Source organism: Patagioenas fasciata, chromosome 9, assembly GCF_037038585.1.
Source record: "Patagioenas fasciata isolate bPatFas1 chromosome 9, bPatFas1.hap1, whole genome shotgun sequence".
NCBI classification, from domain to species: Eukaryota; Metazoa; Chordata; class Aves; order Columbiformes; family Columbidae; genus Patagioenas; species Patagioenas fasciata.
The window spans coordinates 27,585,724-27,604,832 of NC_092528.1; the positions used below are offsets into that span (position 1 = coordinate 27,585,724).

At 43.1% G+C, this 19,109-nt stretch overlaps 1 protein-coding gene across 3 annotated transcripts in view; it reads right to left on the bottom strand.

Annotated features, from left to right (window-relative positions):
* Positions 1–19,109, bottom strand: part of LOC136105186 (uncharacterized) — a 196,250-nt gene that overhangs the window by 27,222 nt on the left and 149,919 nt on the right. For all 3 annotated transcript variants that reach the window (XR_011740551.1, XM_071812730.1, XM_065844808.2), the window contains 10 exons: positions 17,378–17,509; positions 15,064–15,192; positions 14,577–14,705; positions 13,634–13,768; positions 12,494–12,628; positions 11,916–12,041; positions 10,714–10,845; positions 9,690–9,818; positions 7,503–7,634; positions 4,077–4,205 (listed from right to left, as the gene is read on the bottom strand). Coding sequence is in view for 2 of the 3 variants with exons in the window: in XM_071812730.1 (XP_071668831.1) it covers positions 4,077–4,205; positions 7,503–7,634; positions 9,690–9,818; positions 10,714–10,845; positions 11,916–12,041; positions 12,494–12,628; positions 13,634–13,768; positions 14,577–14,705; positions 15,064–15,192; positions 17,378–17,509 (1,308 nt within the window). In the remaining variant the exon portion in view is untranslated. The remainder of the gene's footprint in view (positions 1–4,076; positions 4,206–7,502; positions 7,635–9,689; positions 9,819–10,713; positions 10,846–11,915; positions 12,042–12,493; positions 12,629–13,633; positions 13,769–14,576; positions 14,706–15,063; positions 15,193–17,377; positions 17,510–19,109) is intronic.

Genomic DNA, 19,109 nt, shown 5'->3' on the forward strand with positions numbered 1-19,109 from the left:
GCTGAGGGAGCTACTATGCAGAGTTAGAAAAAATAATTAGGAATTATATTGCCTTAATTTAACTGCTCTGTCTGCATATATATATCTGTGTTGACATCATGTAAGTACATGCATAATTACGTTATACTACATGATAATAAACTTGTAGACATACAATTGTATGTCATTCCTTCCACAAAACCCCTGAATCAGTCTCAGGAGCGGCGACACTCATTAAATAAGCAGTTATTCAATAAAACTTAGCTCTTTGTCCTCCTTCTTCAATATAAAGTCATATTGAAAACCAAATTCACACACTTCTACCATGAAATCAGAACAACTGGCTTCCCAATAGAGTCTTATGACTATTACCAGCATATGCACTACCTAGTGATGCTCTGCACTAATTTCACAGCCCTCCACCATGTCAGAATGTCACCGTATCCATAAGCATCTTCCACTGTTGGGCTCTCCTGTCCCTTTTCCTGCCCTGTTTCTTTTTCATGCCCATGTGCTTTGTCCCGGTCTACTCTTACTGCCCATTCCACAACTGTAAATTCAATCCTCTAACAGAAAGAACTGCTGTCTGCTTTGGGTACAAGCAGGGAAAAATTCAGTATCTGTAGACAGAGGCAAACCTGGACCTTCAGACAGCGATGACAGTAGCACAACACATCTGCCACATCTGCTTTGGCTTCTCTATTCTCAGAGCTCCTGCTCAGCTTGTGAGCATTAATATATATGATTGTTTCATCTGCTCAAAACCAAAAGGCTGCTCCTCCCTTCATCCTCTCCAGATTGCAGCTTCTCCTCTGGCATAGGAAAGATTTCAGGCTTATTCCACTTTCCAGGTCTCAGAAAAACAGAGAAGCGCCTCATACTGATCCAAAACTGTAACACATCCATCAACCTCTGCTCAGTTCGTACCGGGGTGAGAACTGTTATCAAGTTGTAAGGAAGAGACATCAGCACATGGTTTCAATCTTTACATCCTTATTTATTATGTTTCAGTAGCACGTATGGCACAGCAGCCGAGAGAGGATTTCTGCTTAACCCCAGGTGACTTCAAAGGCTGAAAAAGTTTTGGTTTGTTTCGTGTAGGAACTACACAGCATTGTCAGGTATTCCTAGACATGAACAGTATTTCTTTTTTCCTTTTATCTTACTAAAAACAAAATCTTGCTGGGCTATATTATGATAATGATTAACTGCTGAAATCGCAAGAGAAGCCCAGTCAGCCTGTCCTGCAGTAGAGCTGATGTAGACGGCAGTTCAACTGCCAATGTTGAGTGCTGAACTTCACCAGGGCTATACGCTGCTGTTATTAATGCAACAATTAATAAACATACTGCAGGAGAAGTCCAAGACTTCTGCTGCCTCCAGTTTGTGGGCTAATTGTGTGGCATTTTGGGATATTCAGTCAGATCAAGCAGCCAACCGGATAATTCTTCTGTTGGCCTGATCCCGTAACTGGAAACATGCCTTGGGTCATACACCACACACCAGAGAGCAGCGGGGAATGAAATTAAACAAAATTACAGTACAGTGAAGAAAATCACAACCTTCAAAGTGGGAGCAGCAGATGCTCAGCACTTTACAGAATTTAATCAATTATAACAATCGCCTTCTCAAACAGGAGAGGAGCAACCCCGGTGCAGGGCAGGGTGACTTGGTTTGCTCGGTGTTTTTTTTTCAAGGAGAAAATGCTATCCACATAATCTGTGCTTTAACAGGATAGCAAAAGGATTTCCAAAGCCACCTTTTGCTATGATTACTTCCCTTGCACGATCCAGGAATGCAGAGGTATTAATTGCTGCTTCGGTTCAGGAGCAGCCAGAAGTCCATGTGTGCCTCAGGTACCTTCTCCCCAGGCATACAACATTCTTCACTCAGATAAGAAAGATTTCTAGCGGCATTGCTAGTAGCATCACTCTCAAAGAACCGCGAAAAATGATTCATTTTCCTTTGGTAATGCTAGACCTTGTGAAGAAATGCACATTATTTTTCAGCGTTCTGGTCATATCACTTGCTGCCTTCAAGGAAATGCAAAGGAAGCGAATAAAGAACATGGAAATGGCCACTGACGTGATGTTTTGCAACAGGGACTGGCATGTAAAGATATAAAGTCTTAGTTCAGACTGAAGGTAGCAAATTAATGAAAAGGAACAGGTTTTCTTTTTTCAAAAAACACTCAACAGTGAATTTTGGGACTGCTACAATTTCAGTTTGAACCTGGACCCCCCTGCTGCCACAATGCAGAATATCGGAAGCAACAACTGCAGGTTCAAGTGCACTTATTGTGCAGGAATAATATTAATATTAACATTAGTATTGATTATTATTATTAATCAATATTAGATTTTGTAAGGTACTGTCCTCTCCTAGGACTCTGAACTGCAAAAGTTGCAGTTCAACATTCCTGTGATGATGGAAAAGTCCTTCCTGGCCATGGGATGAAGCATCAGCAGTACGGGAGAAGTCCAAGGCAGCTCTGCCACACCAGGTCCTGGTCTCTATGCTCTTGTCAGCAAAGCGCAGAGCTTGGCTGGCGTGGGTGGATGCCAAGACGGCCAAAAGCACATCCCTGCCAGAAGGAAACCCTGCCAGCCTCCGAGTCACTAAAACCAGAAGTGTTGCAACTCCTCAGAGAAAAGGTGCCAAGAATATTCTACCAAGGGCAAACCACCCACACGTTTTTCCTCCGTCTTCATCTTTTGGAAGCAGCCAAACCGTTCTGGCTGAACTTTCCTATGTGAAAAGGTAACACAGGCCAGCTTGGAGTTGCCTGCTTGAGAGAAAACATCTAGAAAAGAGGATCTTATGAAAACAGTAAGGTCATGAACGGCATGCGCTAAATTCTGCTCTCCCCTCCACAGTCTTCTTTCAGAAACTGAAAAAGATAAAAATGTCCAACATGACTGATTCGGAAGCAGAGACCTTTACTTTTCTTTCCAATAGGTGTCACCCAGGTTTCTCGGTATTCCTCACACCTACTGTGGCAAAGGATATTCAGCCTCTTTGTCCCCATTTTGATTCCTGCTGGAATTAATAGACTTATAGCACAATACAGTTCACTGTATTGCTCTTCTGATTGAAAAAAAATAATTAAAAATAAGAAAGAGACTTACGAAAGCAGAGTTCAAGTAAATAATTTTAAAGAAGAACGTAGTGGAGATATCATAAATTATGAGGTACAATTTGCAGCAGAACTTTGAAAAGAGTATTTATGCTGTGTAATAATTCCTGGGAAGAATGGGAGGGGAAGAACAAGCCTGAACTGCAGGCAGTGCAGTGCGGTGGTACTGGGGAGGCTGTGCAGTGGATCCCTTTCCATCAGAGGGCAGCAGCCGCCTGCGAGTGCTGCTGCTTCCCTCATCAGTCCTTGTAAACTGGCTGATAAAGCTGCTTTCTAAGCAAAATAATCATGACTTTGGTTTAACGGTCTTCATTTGTGGATTCTTAAATCATTTACACTTCAATAACTTTCATAATGTCTATGTGCCGTTTCTGTGGTATTCAAGACTGTATTTTTTATGATCTGCACGATGATGCAGCACAATAACCTCCTTAGATGGTGCCCGAGAGTGATTCTCAATAAGGTATCCAAGGAATCCAATCCAATCTTTCCAGCACTTTACCAAATGATCAGGTAATCAAAGATGATCTCTTGGGTTTATTAAAGTTAAAGGTATACCTGTTCTTAAAGAGTTCCTTTGGGAAGATGCACAGGTCCAGGTTTTTCTGCAAAATGTTTTAGTGATACACTAGGAACAAGCCAGTCTAAGGCAGGACTAACATCTTTCTGCTCAGCCTTACCACAGTCAAGACTCTGCTTACAAAGCGTCTTCATAAAGATGTGATATAGTAGGGGTCTTAAGCATGCACCTAATTTTAACCACGTTAGAACAACATGCCCAACGCTATGCACACACCAAACTGCTTTGTTGAGTTAGGATGGACACGCACATTTCAGTATCGCCTTCCAATTACATTTAAAGTTTTATTTAGATCAGGCGCTATAAATTGTAAACCCAGCTCTCTGCATTAAAAAATCCAATCTGCATAAACCCGAAAGGGACCGGGGGGAGCATCAGTACCTCGTTCGCAGAAGGTTCCCGTCCAGCCCGCCGCGCAGGTACAGGCTCCGCTCGCGTGGTCGCAGGCAGCTCCGTTCTGGCACTGGCAGCTGGACCGGCAGCTCGGGCCAAAGCTTCCCTCGGGGCACCCTGCAGCCCAGCAAGCAAAACCAGAGCGTGGGTTAATGCTGGAGCAGATCAGGGATCAATGGGCAATTTTTAGATCCATGGGAATTCCTACTATTTCCAAAAGAAGAATCAAGGCGTAACGGTAATGCCTTAAAACTGATGTGATTAAGTGTTCTCTTTGGGGTCCAGGTAAGTCAGGCTGGTTTTATTAAGGACTATTTTAGAAAAACACCAGGGTGTTGAAAGACTAAATTCTGCACAGAAAACTGATATCAGAGGATATTTGCAACATCTGCAACTTCCCAGGTTCTGCTTGATGACACTTTGCTGGTCTGGAGTTGCTTACGTGCACATCTCCCCTGAGACTTCATCAGCCAGGAGAGAGAAAGCTCCCTGCTTCTGAACTTCCTTTTGAGGCCCTATCCTCTGCTCTCCTGCAAATCCCCTTTTCTCAGAAAGCTGGAGAAAATATGAAACATGGTGGTTTCCTCTGGAAAGCTCTAAATTGAATGCTGCATCTTTTACTTTCAGGCTCTGCTTTGAAAAATTCAAGCAAAACCATAATATCTGGGGGACAGATTAACAATTGCATTTCCACAGGAGTTAACGTAAAGAGTGTTAAAAGATTTGCATGGTACTTACTATCAGAAGAAAACAACATTCGAGAATGAAAATAATTTCTTCCAGGATTAAGGAAAATCAATTAAGAATAAAGCCAGTTGCCTAATTCACACTAGATATTTTGGACAGGCTGAAATACAGTTATATACTTGGCTAAACGCAATATTACAGGGTCTCCACTCATGTTTGAAGGTCATGTGAACTCCTCTCTAAATGAGTTACATAGATTATTACCAGATCTCTTTTTAAAAAATGCATGATTTTAGCATTTACATCAACAAAGTGATTTTCAGGCAAGCTGGAAAGAATCACAGAGAACAAGAAACAATGAGGATCCTCAAAGACAACTCTATGTCTGTAATCAAGGGGTGGGTTCAGTGCTGCCTGTTCGGTACCAAAGGTGGGCTGTGATTGGAGCTGGAGTGAATTTGGTTCCTCCTGCAGCTCAGTGACTCTCTACTAAATGGAGCCAATCCCTGGGTCTCTTATAGAGACTATAGGTTGGGATTGGAGACAGAAGGGTAGCAGGGTACCTTCAGTATTTCTTTGTTTTCAACCACCTGTGTCAGAAAATAGGTCTCTGTTTAAATGTGGAGTTGTTTGGATATATTTTTTTGCACCTACAGGTGAAATTCAGTCCCAGGGGTTGAACTGCTGCAAAATTCCATTTGCATCACCTCCTGTTCCCAAAGCTGCAGAACATCGTGCATCGCGCCTCCTACGCCACTTTACAGAGTAAATACATAGAAGTGCACTTGTGCCTTAAAAGCTTGTTTCTGCTTAGTGTTTACTTTTCACTTGAAATTTCAGTCAGAGTCCAGAGAATCTATGCAAAGAAAACCATGTTCCCGTGGAGCAATAAGATGTGGGGCTCTCAGCTGAGCTTTCCTCAAACAGACAGCATTTAGCCTGGAGCTGAGGCTTTCAAGGTGACAGCAATGGGTCAGTACACTTCACAAATGGTTTCACAGTCCACATCACAGAGAATCTGCCCTATGCTCGAGCAGGCTCAGGTGGCTGCGAGGTGTGCTGATGTATATCCATCCCGCCAGAGAACCTGAGCTGCCTCCAAAGCTGCAGCGTGAAGGAGCCCGACCTGCGGCAAGAGGCTGGAGATGCTTCAGGAGAAGATGAGCTCTCCTGGGATAGGAAAGGTCTCACCTCCAAGGCAGCATGACACGTTTAGCGAAGAATTATGGCTTTCATAATTTTGCACACATGTATATGCATTTTTAGACATATATATACACACACACAGGTTGATGTAACAGAGTAGGTTTAGGTTGGACATTAGGAAAAGGTTCTTCACCCAGAGGGTGCTGGACACTGGAACAGGCTCCCCAGGGAGGTGTCACGGCCCCAACCTGACAGTGTTCAAGAAGAGACTGGACAATGCCCTCAGACACACGGTGTGAACTGTGGGGTGTCCTGTGCAGGGACAGGAGTTGGACTCCATGACCCTTGTGGGTCCCTTCCAACTCAGGACATTCTATGAATTAAAGTGGGGTACAAAGCAGACTGAATAAACTAGAAAAAACACAGACACAACATCAGGGGTTGCCAGATGTTTCGTTGGTGACGATGGCTTCACTGATTAACTTGCCAGAGAAGATTACAACCAGCTATTTGGATACTTTCTGCCCACAGAGATGCTGTTTTAAGAGAGGTCAAGAGTGAAAGGGAAGTAGAGCTGACAGCTCTTTCCCTGGGAGCTGGTCTTCCCAACTAACTGTCCTTCCATTTCATCTGTGCCAGCAGCAACAAGAACTGTAAGAATAACTTTCCAGGGATATTTTTTTGGTTTAGGTCACCATCCCAGATTAATTGTTTTGACATTTCTGCGTGACACCCACAGTTAATTCTGCCTACACTGCTGCGACTCTGGTAGTTACATCTGTGCTACTGTAAGACTGTTAAACAAGTAGATAAAATACTTAATTTAACAACATTGAGATTATTATTATTATTATTATTAGTTTAACTATGCAACTTGTTGCCACGAGATGAAGTGGGTACCAAATATTTGCATGGAATCAAAAAGGAAATAGGCACATTAATTGCAAAAAAATAGAAATCAAGTTGCAGTAAATATAGAGATATTGCTTCTGTCTCAGGAAGCTCTGGGATGACAAATTGACGAAACCTGGGGAAACACGTCAGGAATTATCTATATGCCTGTTTTTATCCTCTTAAGGCATCTGCTATTGACCTCTGTTAGAGACAGATTAGTGGAGATCATGGGCCTCTGGTGAGACCATTGTGCATTTTTGTTGTTAATAAATAGAGGACTCCAAATCCTCTTGATTTTGCTTCTGTTATGTACATGTGCAGCATTTCTATAAGCCTGGCCTTAAAAATAAAGATTGATGAAGAAAAATTGCAGGCCTAAAACTGGGTAAATAAAACCGATATGGAAACTTTCATGCCGCAAGCCAAATACACATCAATCCTGTCACTCACACAAGGTATTAACATTAAAAATAGCTGGTTTAGTCCAAAACAAGCCTGAAAATAACTTTTCTGGAATTCAAATTAGGGAAACTATCTAACCGCGGTGAAAGCCGAGAGCCCTGCGAAGCGCTGGGCAGAGCGGAGGCGGCGCAGCCCGGGGCTCTTCCTGCAGGGAATTATCCGGAAAAACACCATTTCCGCCGCTCGGTTTTGCAAATTCCCTGTGTTGACAAAGCCGTAACTTACTGCGTTCGCAGTGTTTCCCGGTGAATCCCGGCTCACAGAAGCAGGAGCCAGTGACTGGATCGCAGCTCCCGTCGCTGTTGTTGCAGACACACGTGTTTTCACAGCGCTGGCCCCAACTGCCACTATTGCAGGCTGAGACAAAAACCATTACTTACATTGAGAATCAACTTTGAGCTCAGCTAATGGATTATTTAACATCTAAATGAGACAACAGTAAAGATGCAAAATGGCCTCTTAAGATACAGGCGCTCTGGACCAGGCTGTCAGCTGCAGCATGGGGCACAAATCAATGGAAATAAATACGATTTTTGCTGATTTACTACAGCTGGAAGTAGGGGTCTGTAGGCAGACATTATGCCATCCACATAAAACTAATTATTCATGTCAATCCATATCAATCAATCCAGAGTCACCAACACATACTTTAGTGGAAATAAAATATCAGCTGTTGACTCACTTAGCAAAAAATCTGCATAATCAGAGTAGCAACTGGGTAAAACCAAGATGGATTTGTGAGCATACTCCATATTTTCCCAAAATACTTGGAAATACAGCATGGACACTGGCAGAGAAATCTCGCATTCTTTGTTAAAGCAACACAGAATCACAGGATCCCAGAATGTCAGGGGTTGGAAGGGACCTCAAAATCTCATCCAGTGCAATCCCCCCATGGAGCAGGAACACCCAGCTGAGGTTCCACAGGAAGGTGTCCAGGCGGGTTTGAATGTCTGCAGAGAAGGAGACTCCACAACCTCCCTGGGCAGCCTGGGCCAGTGTCTGTGACCCTCACTGAGAAGAAGTTTCTTCTCATATTTAAGTGGAACCTCTTGTGTTCCAGTTTGAACCCATTGCCCCTTGTCCTATCATTGGTTGTCACTGAGAAGAGCCTGGCTCCATCCTCTTGACGCTCACCCTTTCTATATCTGTAAACATTAATGAGCTCACCCCTCAGTCTCCTCTTCTCCAGCTCCAGAGCCCCAGCTCCCTCAGCCTTTCCTCACACGGGAGATGCTCCACTCCCTTCAGCATCTTTGTTGCCCTAACGTACTGCATTTGTTCTAAAAATCATGTAACACTGACATGATTATGACAATGTACCACGGCATCTCCTCCATTTCTTAGAAGAATGAGGATTAAAGTGCCAATTAGGGCAACAGAAACCTGGTTTTGGAGTTGGGCATTTGTTTCATGCCCAATCTGCAACAGCTGGAAGAACTGAGACATCTCTGCAAAACAACTTTTCTTATATCTTATCCTGAATGGAAATAAAAGCTTTTCTATGCCATGGTCTCTCAATTCTTTTGACAACCTAGGGCATTATGGAAAGTCACCTAAATGGCTCTATATATTACCAACCGGTTTGAATTTTAAAATACACATATTGCTGGAAACTTCAAATTTTCCCAGAATTTTCTCAAGTACCAATGCTGAGAAGCCAGGTCCAAAACTTACTGCTGTCAACACTGGCAACTCATTTATGTGATTTTATACGTTTAAGACTAAGTTTAGAAAGAGGTTTGCATTCAGTTGGCTTTTTGCAAAAGGGATCATAAAGAATCAAGCAGAAAATAGGTGAAAAGGGAAAAAATCAAGCAGGATGGCTTAAAATTTATATGGTGCTATTCGAGAAGGACAAATCTGCACTCTTACACAGCCATCAATACCGAGAGCAATGCTAAAGTCAACAAAAGGATGCTCTGCTCTTCCAGGGAATAGAATTTCTCCCAGCATTTATATTCACAAGTAAAGAAGTGACCTTAAGAGCCACAACTGTACACGCCACTCACTTGTTGAATACATCTCCCCTAAACAAGATGAAAAAATGAGAATTAATCTTAGAACTAATCTGTTCCGAAAATGAAAAACAAAACTGTCTGTCAGTCAAAATGCTGACAGGACAGATGGTATTGGGCAAAGGGATCCATGGTGTTGAAATAAGAGCTTATATCAATACTTTGCGCTTCATCAGCCATCTATTTCAATACTTTGAACCTAGATAATTAAGGATTATAACCACCCAGGCTGTGCAAACCCATAAACACACAATTTCAGAAGCAATAAGATTAGCAAAAGTATATTAAAAAACTGTAATAGACTAAGAACAAACAGAGCTGGTTCTTACATTTGCAGTTAACTCCCTGGGAGAGATACCACGTGCCCTATGGAGCAAATACGCCTTTGACTTACGGTGTTTGCAGTCGTGGCCAGTCCAGCCGGGGGGACATGTGCACTCTCCGGTGACGTGGTGACACTCAGCACCGCTGCTACAGCTGCATAACAGCAGGCAATTTTGTCCGTAGTAACCATCGGGGCAGGCTGAAAACAGATGAGCAGGCTGCAATTTCACCTAGATAATAACTCAGGCACGGACAGATCTTTTCAGACAAGACAGCAACAGCTTGCCCCCTAAAACATGCATTAGCTGAATGCAGAAATCAAAATGGCAAAATGAAAGAAACAGCTGTAATTTGTATACGAGGTGTCTGGGGCCAAGGTCTGAAAAGCGGGAATAGCTTGAGTGACTCTCGGGTACCTCTGCACGTCAGGATCAAGCAGTGAGGAAAAAACCTGTGTCAAAAGTGATTTTGTGACTAACAAGGAGAACAAATATGCCACCACTGCGGTTTTGCATGAAGCAGCACTGCCTCTGAGAGCTCGTCTATGCCAGCACCACAGCCACATCGAGCAGCCTTAAGTGCCCAGAGGCTGGATAAGAAACCATGTCATGATAGCACAGACCAGTTGCTTGAGCATATTCCCATGGTCTCTGGTGGATCTGCAGAGGTAGCACTGATACTACTCCTTCATCCTCACAACTATTTCATCTTAAATTATATACATCGAGGAGTGTTGCTGCAAACATAACCCGAGAGCAGTGCCATATGGCTCATCTGGTCAGCACCTCTTGCCAAGCAGCCAGTGTTACAATGCAAGTATTGTGGCTGTTACACATTGTGTTCCTAAGTATACTTTGCCATATATTAGGTGTAATGATAACATCAATTTAGGATCAAGTTTAGCTTGTCATCTGCATTTATCTGTAATCTCCCCCCGGTAAATCCTGTCAAACACAACCTGGGGAATTCCTGAAGCTGAAAGATAATTTATCTCAGATCAGCGTGTCTAATGTAACAAGCATCTCACAAAACAGCGAGAACGCAGAAATCAAACTGACTCTTTTTTCATGGAGAAGGCTGGTGTGAGGACTTACACACAGAGCAGGATGCCCCGGTGTAGCCGGGGGGACAGTCGCAGGCCCCAGTTTCTGGGTTGCACTGGCCCCCGTTGGCGCAGGGCTCACAGGAGGACTGGCAGTCTGGTCCCCACCGGCCGGCCGGGCAATCTAGGAAAAAAAGCACACGAGATGCTCCCAATGCCATTTTCTGTTGCAAGGCAGATTTCTGCTATTACCTTGAAAAACTAAAAAATAACAGTAAAACTATGCAGGATAAAGGATTGTTATATTATCTCTACAGACACAGAGCACATTCACAGTAAACACACTGCTGTACTGCAGCATGCAAGAACACATCTAAAGAGAGATCCAAAGGCTCTCTTCCAACTTCCATCACTGTGTGTCTGTTTTTTGGTTTGGTTTCTGATACAGCAGCACCAGGAGTGTTCGGATATATCTGAACAATTAGCTCCTGCTCTCAGTGAAGGAAATCTGCAGAGGACTGTAACCTGCTGACAGATGCAGGAGGGAAGGCTGCTGTTGTATTTTTGCCGGGCTTGGTGTGGGACAGGATGGTCATCCAGCCCAGGGGAACACGGAGCCCAAACCTCCATTCAGCTCCAGCTCCTTCACCAAGCTCCTGCTCTATGGAGCCGGGAGCCACAGTCTGGGTTCACATGGGGCAGATGTTCCTCCAGAACGCAACAGCCAGAGCTCTGCAAGTGGTAGAGGAGCATCTTGGTAGTTCAGTGTCACTGAGACATTCTTCAACCCGCTATTTAACTACCCGCAATAATGTCCTCCCTTTTCATTCTTCTTCTGTTTCAGGTCCTTCACCTACTTGTTCCACAATAGTTATCTTTAGCCAAGGCCCTTCCACAGCTCCTGAGACACATTATGTGCCCATGGCAGCACAGTTCCAAGCTCTGCTCTGGGACTCAGAGCTGCTGCAATGCCCCGATATCTCTGCCTGACTTGGATAAACCCAGCCCAGCAGACAAATCACTATTATTAATTGGAGCAGAGAGACAGGTCAGGGTAACTGAATCACGCTCCCTGCTCTACAACCAATCCCATGTGGTGGATGTCCTATATTTTGCACAAAAACTCATCCTTTAGCCATCCTGCAAATTAAACCTATTGCATTGCAGAAGTTTCGCTGGGAAACAGAATAATTGCACTTCTTATCGCTCTGTCAAAGCAAGACAGTCATCACCCTTGTCCAGCATCAAACGCACCTTGCTCACATGTAGCTCCAGTTTTCCCGGCTGGGCAGATACACTGCCCCGTCTTTGTATCGCATGGTGCTTCTCCACAGCTGCATCTCTGCCTGCAGTTCACCCCAAAGCTCCCTGGTGCACAAGCTGGTCAAAAGAAACCCAAAGACACAATTAGTGAAAAAAAAGGCATTTTGGAGACATTAGGAGACAGCACCAAGAGCAATTTTAAAGCGAGCTGTGCTGGTACAAAGTGATCTATGTCATTAGCATCAGTGTCTCAGTGACTGGTGGTCTGTAATTAACTGCAGGAGAGCTCTAGAAAATCTGTGCCTGAAGCTTTAAAAGGAACTACAGTTACCTGGACAAATGGTAGTTTTAGTAACTGGCCTCAGCCTTGCACCTCAACCTTTGCACAGAGAGGGACACAGAAATTGTTGAGCTCTAAATATCAGTTTGGCTTCAGTGAGGAACTGCCAACTCATATTAACAACAAATGTAGCCTTTAATTTGCAACTTCTATATCTGAACATAGGTTTCCTGCGTAAGCTTTCCCATCCAAAGTGCGCCTCCCAGGGAATTATGCAGTGAGTACCTACATAAATGGCATTTTTCTCCATGAAACCCGGGTGGACATGGGTGCTTGCAGACTCCTGTCTCAGGATCACACAAAACATCAGGAGGACAGTTGCACCTCAGTTTGCAACCAGCCCCATAAAAGCCAGGTGTGCACTCTGGAAAATGCAAGTAGAGACAGAAAATGTATAAGAAAAAGGAAGGGCTAAGAAAACTGAACAAAAGTCAGAAAATAATTTGGCAGAAATTTGCAGAAAATCTATTATAATGTACATTTTAGAGGTGCTGATAAAAAAGTGTAAGTACTTATTAAACACTCGCAGGGACATTTCAAAGAGGCTACTGCTTAAATACAACCCAGAAACAGAGTGGCAGAATACTTAAGGATATATTCAATTATTGCCATTGCAGAATTGCTCTTCTTATCTGTCTGTACCTTCTGCTGCTCTATGCCTTGGTACAAAGCCAGTGCTGGGTGGGGGATGCTCTCCCCAGAACTGAACACATCACCAAGAACGCTAAAGATATTAAATATCATCACTATTATTCTCCAGACCTCCCAAGAACCAGTGTCAGAAACCCGACACGTTCCTGCCTGCCCAGATTGGAATCTGAAGGGAGAATCTTTATTGCGTTACTTCATTATTGTCTGGAGAGGGCTACTGAGACATGCAAACATGAATGCGGAATACAATTCTCTTTGAACTACTCCCAAAAACTACAAAGAATAAGTTGAATTCAAAGACCTGCAAATCTGAAGGAAAAATAGCATTACTGAAACTGTTCACTGTAATCCTGCTGCCACGAAACACAGGTTTTGTCACTTATTTACTGTCTGCACGGAAAAAGGAAAGAACAAAAGTGAAAACTCCCACAATCTTCCTTATTTAGGGTTGTATTAGAATTTGGTTTCTAGATGTCTGTTGCCATTTGATGAGGCTAGAACTCCTGTGTTTTTAAGCTGCATTCCCCTTGATGTCCCCCTAAGCCCTGTGATATCAGCCACTCATGGAGTTTGCCGTATGAAAAACCACAGACAAAATAATTAGTAGAATATTAATATATTAGCAGCAGCAGCGAACCAAGCAAAAGGGAGGAAGAACGGGAAATAATGTTAGGACAAAAGAATGAGCAGACATAGGAAATGCAGCTTTCTATGATACCTTTCTGGCACTTTTTGCCGTGATAACCAGCCTTGCAGGCGCAGGTCCCGTTCCTCGCGTCGCACTCCAGCGTGTGCTCTTTGACGCACTGACACTCCTCCGAGCAGCCAGCTCCGAAGGCCCACCTGGGACAGGCTGCGGCCACAGGAAAAAGAACCGTCAGCTCGGGAATTATGCATGAGTTATTCAAAATCGCACTCTGCCGCAGAATGCAACTGCTGCAAAAAACAAAGCGTTCATTTCACGTTCAGCACATATATCCACATTCCTACAACGGTGCCTATTAAAGTGTGGCTGTGTAAAATATAGTTTATACAAATTCTATATTAAGTAATTAATTTCATTTCAATGCAATAACCAGAAAAGTTTCAAAGCAAACTAAGTTTCTAAATGAAAAAATATTTGCATACACTCAAAAGCTTTCACGAAAAAAAATATATCACACGACTGTTTTTCAATCTTGTATAGATTTTAAGAACAAAACCTGTAAGTGCAAAGAAACTTGACAATCTATTCTGCAACACTTTTGTTTTGATTGGTTTTATTCTCATTTAACATTTCGCCCTCATCCTGCCCCAGCCAGCCCTGCTCCACAGCTCACACTCCAACCAGATGGGCAGCCACTAATTACTTCCAACCAGACTTCAGCCTCACCGACAACCCTAACTTAAACCTGCCCATCCCAGCCAAACCCTTCCTATAGTCCTCACCTTTGTGCATCAGTAAATCTCAGTCCTTATGGCAAAGATTAATTGCTAGAGGAAAAGATTAATGAAGATTCTGGTACTTGGCAGCATGTGTCAAAACTCATGTCCTCCTGTTACTCCCAGCTCATTGCAGAACCCCAAGTCTCACTCATTTTGTACGCAACATGGGATATTTTTCAGACCGTTACATCGTGAATGTGTTAAACAAACAGATCCAAAAAATTATGGGGACTTACTCAGATGGCAGAAGCGGCCGTAGAGCCCCGGGTCACACAGGCAGGCTCCGTAGAGGCGGTGGCAATGGCCGTTGTTGGCGCAGTTGCATAGTTTGTTACAATTCTTCCCAAAGAGTCCTTTTGGGCAACCTTTGGAATGCACGAAGACAACGGGGCATCAGCTCTTAAGTATTGCAACATGAACATTAAATCAGCTCTTTTAGTTGGTGCTTACAAAAAGACCACACCAACCTTGTTGCTGAGTTTGGGTTCTGCACAGCCCATATTTACAAGGTACTTGTTTTCTCTCACATTTTTCCCACCTATTATTTAAAAATAACCACTGCAGGGCAAGCCACAGGGTTATAGCACATCTTGCACAATGGAGACTGCTCCCATTTGAGCCCCTAAGGTTTACCAGACACAATTCCACCTAAATTGCAACAAGGGGAAAGTAGTGGTGAGGTTTCAGGATCGCGCTACCCCGGCAAGACGAGGAGAGCCGTACCGTCTTCGCAGAGCTTGCCGTGCACGCCGGGCGGGCAGCGGCACTGCCCCGACACCGCGTCGCAGGAGCCGCCGTTCCGGCACTGGCAAACACCAGCGCAGCCGCTGCCGAACGTCCCGGGGGAACAAGCTGAGGAGAGAGCAGGGGAGGTGAATGGGCCAAGAAATCCTCTCCTTCTGCTAGAAATGAAGTGAAATAAGGCTCCGCTCATCAAAACTGAGCAGGGAAAGAGTCTGTTTAGTCAAGCGGGCTCTAAATGAAGTCGGTATTCTTCTATACAAGGTAATATAGCCACATCTAATACTTACTAGATAATTTTAAAGGCACATCTCAATTAGCCAAGCTTATTTCTGTGATGTATCCAAATTCTCCCCTGCATATGCCCTCCTCCACACTATGCACGAGGCTCAAAAAAATTTGTCTATAAAGTACAAAGCTTAAAAACAAGATCACAGTTTTGAATATTTGGAGATAAGTATTTCAAACATTTTTTTTTTTCCCCCTAATACTATCATAAAAACAATGTTGCGCTTTTTTAACGCAGTCTCTGAAATTCCCCAGATGATCATGACAGAAACAGATCCACATCAGCATGGGATTCCTTCCTACAGCCCTCATGGCCCCAGCACAAACCAAATGGTGAAATGAAGCCTTGCTCTGCTCTTTGCAGCCTGAGCGAGCTCAGTAAATACAGTTGCTGGAGTCATCTGACTTAACTGACATTTTATCAATGTACATTAAGAAACTTGACATTTCACATCTATTTCCATTTGGTTTCTTTCGTGCATTGCTACAGAAATTTAGTTCCAGTTTTCTCAACTGTTTAGCTTATCCTAACCCCATGAACTATGCTGTATATTGAGAAAGTGAAAGAGCGAAAGCAATCGCATGTAGCTAATTCATACAGATTATACATCGTATTTATCACTGTCAATGCCTACTTCATCAGAGGTTTGGCTTGATAACACTGTCACATTAAAGTTCTTTAAATGGTGAATTCCACCAGATTACATGAATGGATATCTACTGTAAGTATAGACAAAAATATTTTTATTGATGAAGTGAACTAAAGAATTTGGATCCCTTCTTGAAATTTTTATGATCTGTCCTGAACCACTAGAACACCATGAACAGAAGCAAGAATATCCTAAAACTTGATAGCTTGAACTGTCTTGGGCAGACTAGAAATTATCATTTTAATCCTCTTCATTCCTATTCTCTCAGCTATCCCCAGTGTTTACAACCCAAACCCACGATCAGTCTCCAAAAATAACTATGGGCAGACTGTTGGTTTCAATCATTTGCTGTTTTTTTCCTGTATTTCTGTCCTTGAGATGATGCCTCCTAAACAATCTTGATGGTGACTAACCTGAAGACTGCTGTCTACTGATGCTAAATAATGATTCTTCATTGTCTGTTGGTCTAATCAGCGGTAGCACAGACCTTCTGAGTATGATGGGCCATCACACCCCATATGTATGATGGGGAGAGACCCATCTCAGAGAGACTCTGTGTGAAGGCTCAGACAAGCAACACAAGGTTTGCTGAGCTGCAGATGAAGAACGGTGTGTGGTACGTAAAGAAATCACTGCTCTATTTTTCCGGTTGGTTTTCACACATAGTTCTGAACAATCTTCTGCCAGGAGGTAGGAATAAGAAGTGCGGAAAGCTATTACAAAGGGCACTGGCCGGTTTGGCAAAAGAATGCTGAAAAATACAATTCCCAATATTGAAAATTAACCATCTCGGGAACATTATGTTAATAATAGAGAGAATGGTAAGGAAAAGAAAAAAAGAACTAAAAAAACCAGCAACCAACCAACCAACCCAGGCCAAGTTTACCAACACAAGGAGGGGGAGGGAAAAAAAAAAGGCAATGTGTTGGGATGCTATAATGGAAAAATCAAGTTTAGCATCTATGTCCACGCAGACTGTCACACCACCTGCCAGGACAGACCTCTGAAAGTCAGCAAGGCAACTTGTGCAGCAAAGCACGGCAGGGAAACCTTGGCACTGCTGAGCAGCAGAGTGAGCAGGGATGAACAGCAACACAAATCCTGAGGAACGGGCACTAGGCTGCATTGCACTAGAGGGCAGAGACCCCCCCTGTTTGAGGGTTTATGTTATTTACTGTAGCATCCTTTACAATTTCTATCTAATGTACCCCACTACGATAAAGTTATGATCTGCCTATAAGGCAGCTGTGCTCCTTAGAGAGCTTTACAGACTAAATTACAAGTTATTCCTATTTCCTACCTATTTGCAGTGTCACAGCACTAGGAGAAGTCCCCCCTCTCAAACACACCGTACTCACTTTCATTGCAGATAACGCCCGTCCACCCGGGTGAGCAAACGCAGCCGCTGCGTTCGCTGTTACAGCCTCCTCCGTTCAGACAGTCCTCACAGCTCAAGCTGCAGTCGTCCCCAAAAGTGTTATCAAGGCAAACTGAAATGAAATAAAATACAGAAGGTTTAGGTGAGCATGCAGAGAAAATACTTCCACAAGCTCTGACCTATCGTTCCAGATGCACGGCTGCAAAAAGGAGCCTGCACAACACTGACACGAAACTATCTGTGCTGTTAATATGGGTAGTGCTGCAAATATCACTCAGCCATCCCAAAAGGTGGTTGCAAATGGAGATGCCCAAATTTTCCTCCTCAAAGTTTAGAGACTAAAGCTGGCACTTCAGTTGGAATTTTACTCCTTTAAATGCTGTAATTCCCCATCAAAAAGCACTTAAACTACTTTTTAAGAGTAAATATTTTGCCTTCAGAAAAAGTGAATTTGCACCTAATGCTTAATAATATTGTATATAATTAAAAGTATTTATTAGGAGGCAGTCTCCTTTTATCCTTACGAGGCTCTCTTTTTTGTTCTTCTATTGCAGTAGGTGGATGTTGTGCTATTTAAGCACCGTCAGGTGATATTTTTAACAACATAGTTTGAATGCTATTCTAGGAAAACAAAGCAATACGGAAAACAAAACAATATGAAAATGCATTCCTCCCTCACCTTCTCCACTCTTCTTTTCTCCCTTGAACCCAAATACTAGCACACGCATGCACCCCCTCGTGTTCTCCCCTTGTGGGGTCTACTGAGAAAGGCATAAAACATGAACGTTACTCTCTGCTAAAATACCTCGATGACAATAAGATCCAAATCCACACGGCCAGTTTACTGCCTTCGAGGCTTTCTGGATGTGGCTGGAGGCTTTTTGGAAGGGGATTTTGAAAGCAAGCTGGCAGATTCCCGCAGCTAACAGCAAGTCAGCGGGCTGGTTGCTTTCCACCAGCAATTTTCTGTGCAAGGCCAGATTTCCTCTAGGTCACAGCACCCAACTGTTCGTGTTTCTGAAGCTGAACAAATGCCCAGGCTTTCAGGGACATTCAGAATCCCAGTGCTCCCGCTTGGAACGGGTTACAAATTCATACTTCAGGAGAAGAATACAGATTACCATCAAAAACCTCAGGTTTCAATATTAAAAAGTGAACCAAGCTATAGAAAATATTTAATTACTTGCACCAACATACTCTTACAACATAGTTTTTAAAGAATATAGATAACAGCAAAAAATCTATCTGAAAGCATAAGGAATAAATTAATATTTCGGAGGTAAACAAAGTTGATAAGCCATTAAGCATTCCATTTCTCTATCACCTTTTCCTACAAACCATAACGTGCTGCAAAGCCTCAGCTTTAGAAAAAGTGCAGGTGCTCAGCTATGACTGATAACACCCAAATTTATGTGGCTAAATATAAATAAAACATGAAAAAAATGGTCAATAAATATTTGATTACGATTTCTAGGCCTGATAATTTTGCCCGTGGTTATCTCATTTATCAGTTTCCCAGTCGGTTATCTGTGTCGCTGAGTCCGGCTGGATGCTATGTGATTTGGGAGGTCTTAAACAGTTTTGTTCGCAAAAAGAAGTTAATTTTTTATTAAAGCCAAGACCAGTTCCTGATTTTTGCCTGTAGGGCACAGTCCTCGGATGAGTAATTAGAGCTCATACAAAATCACAGGACAAACATAACAAATATTAGA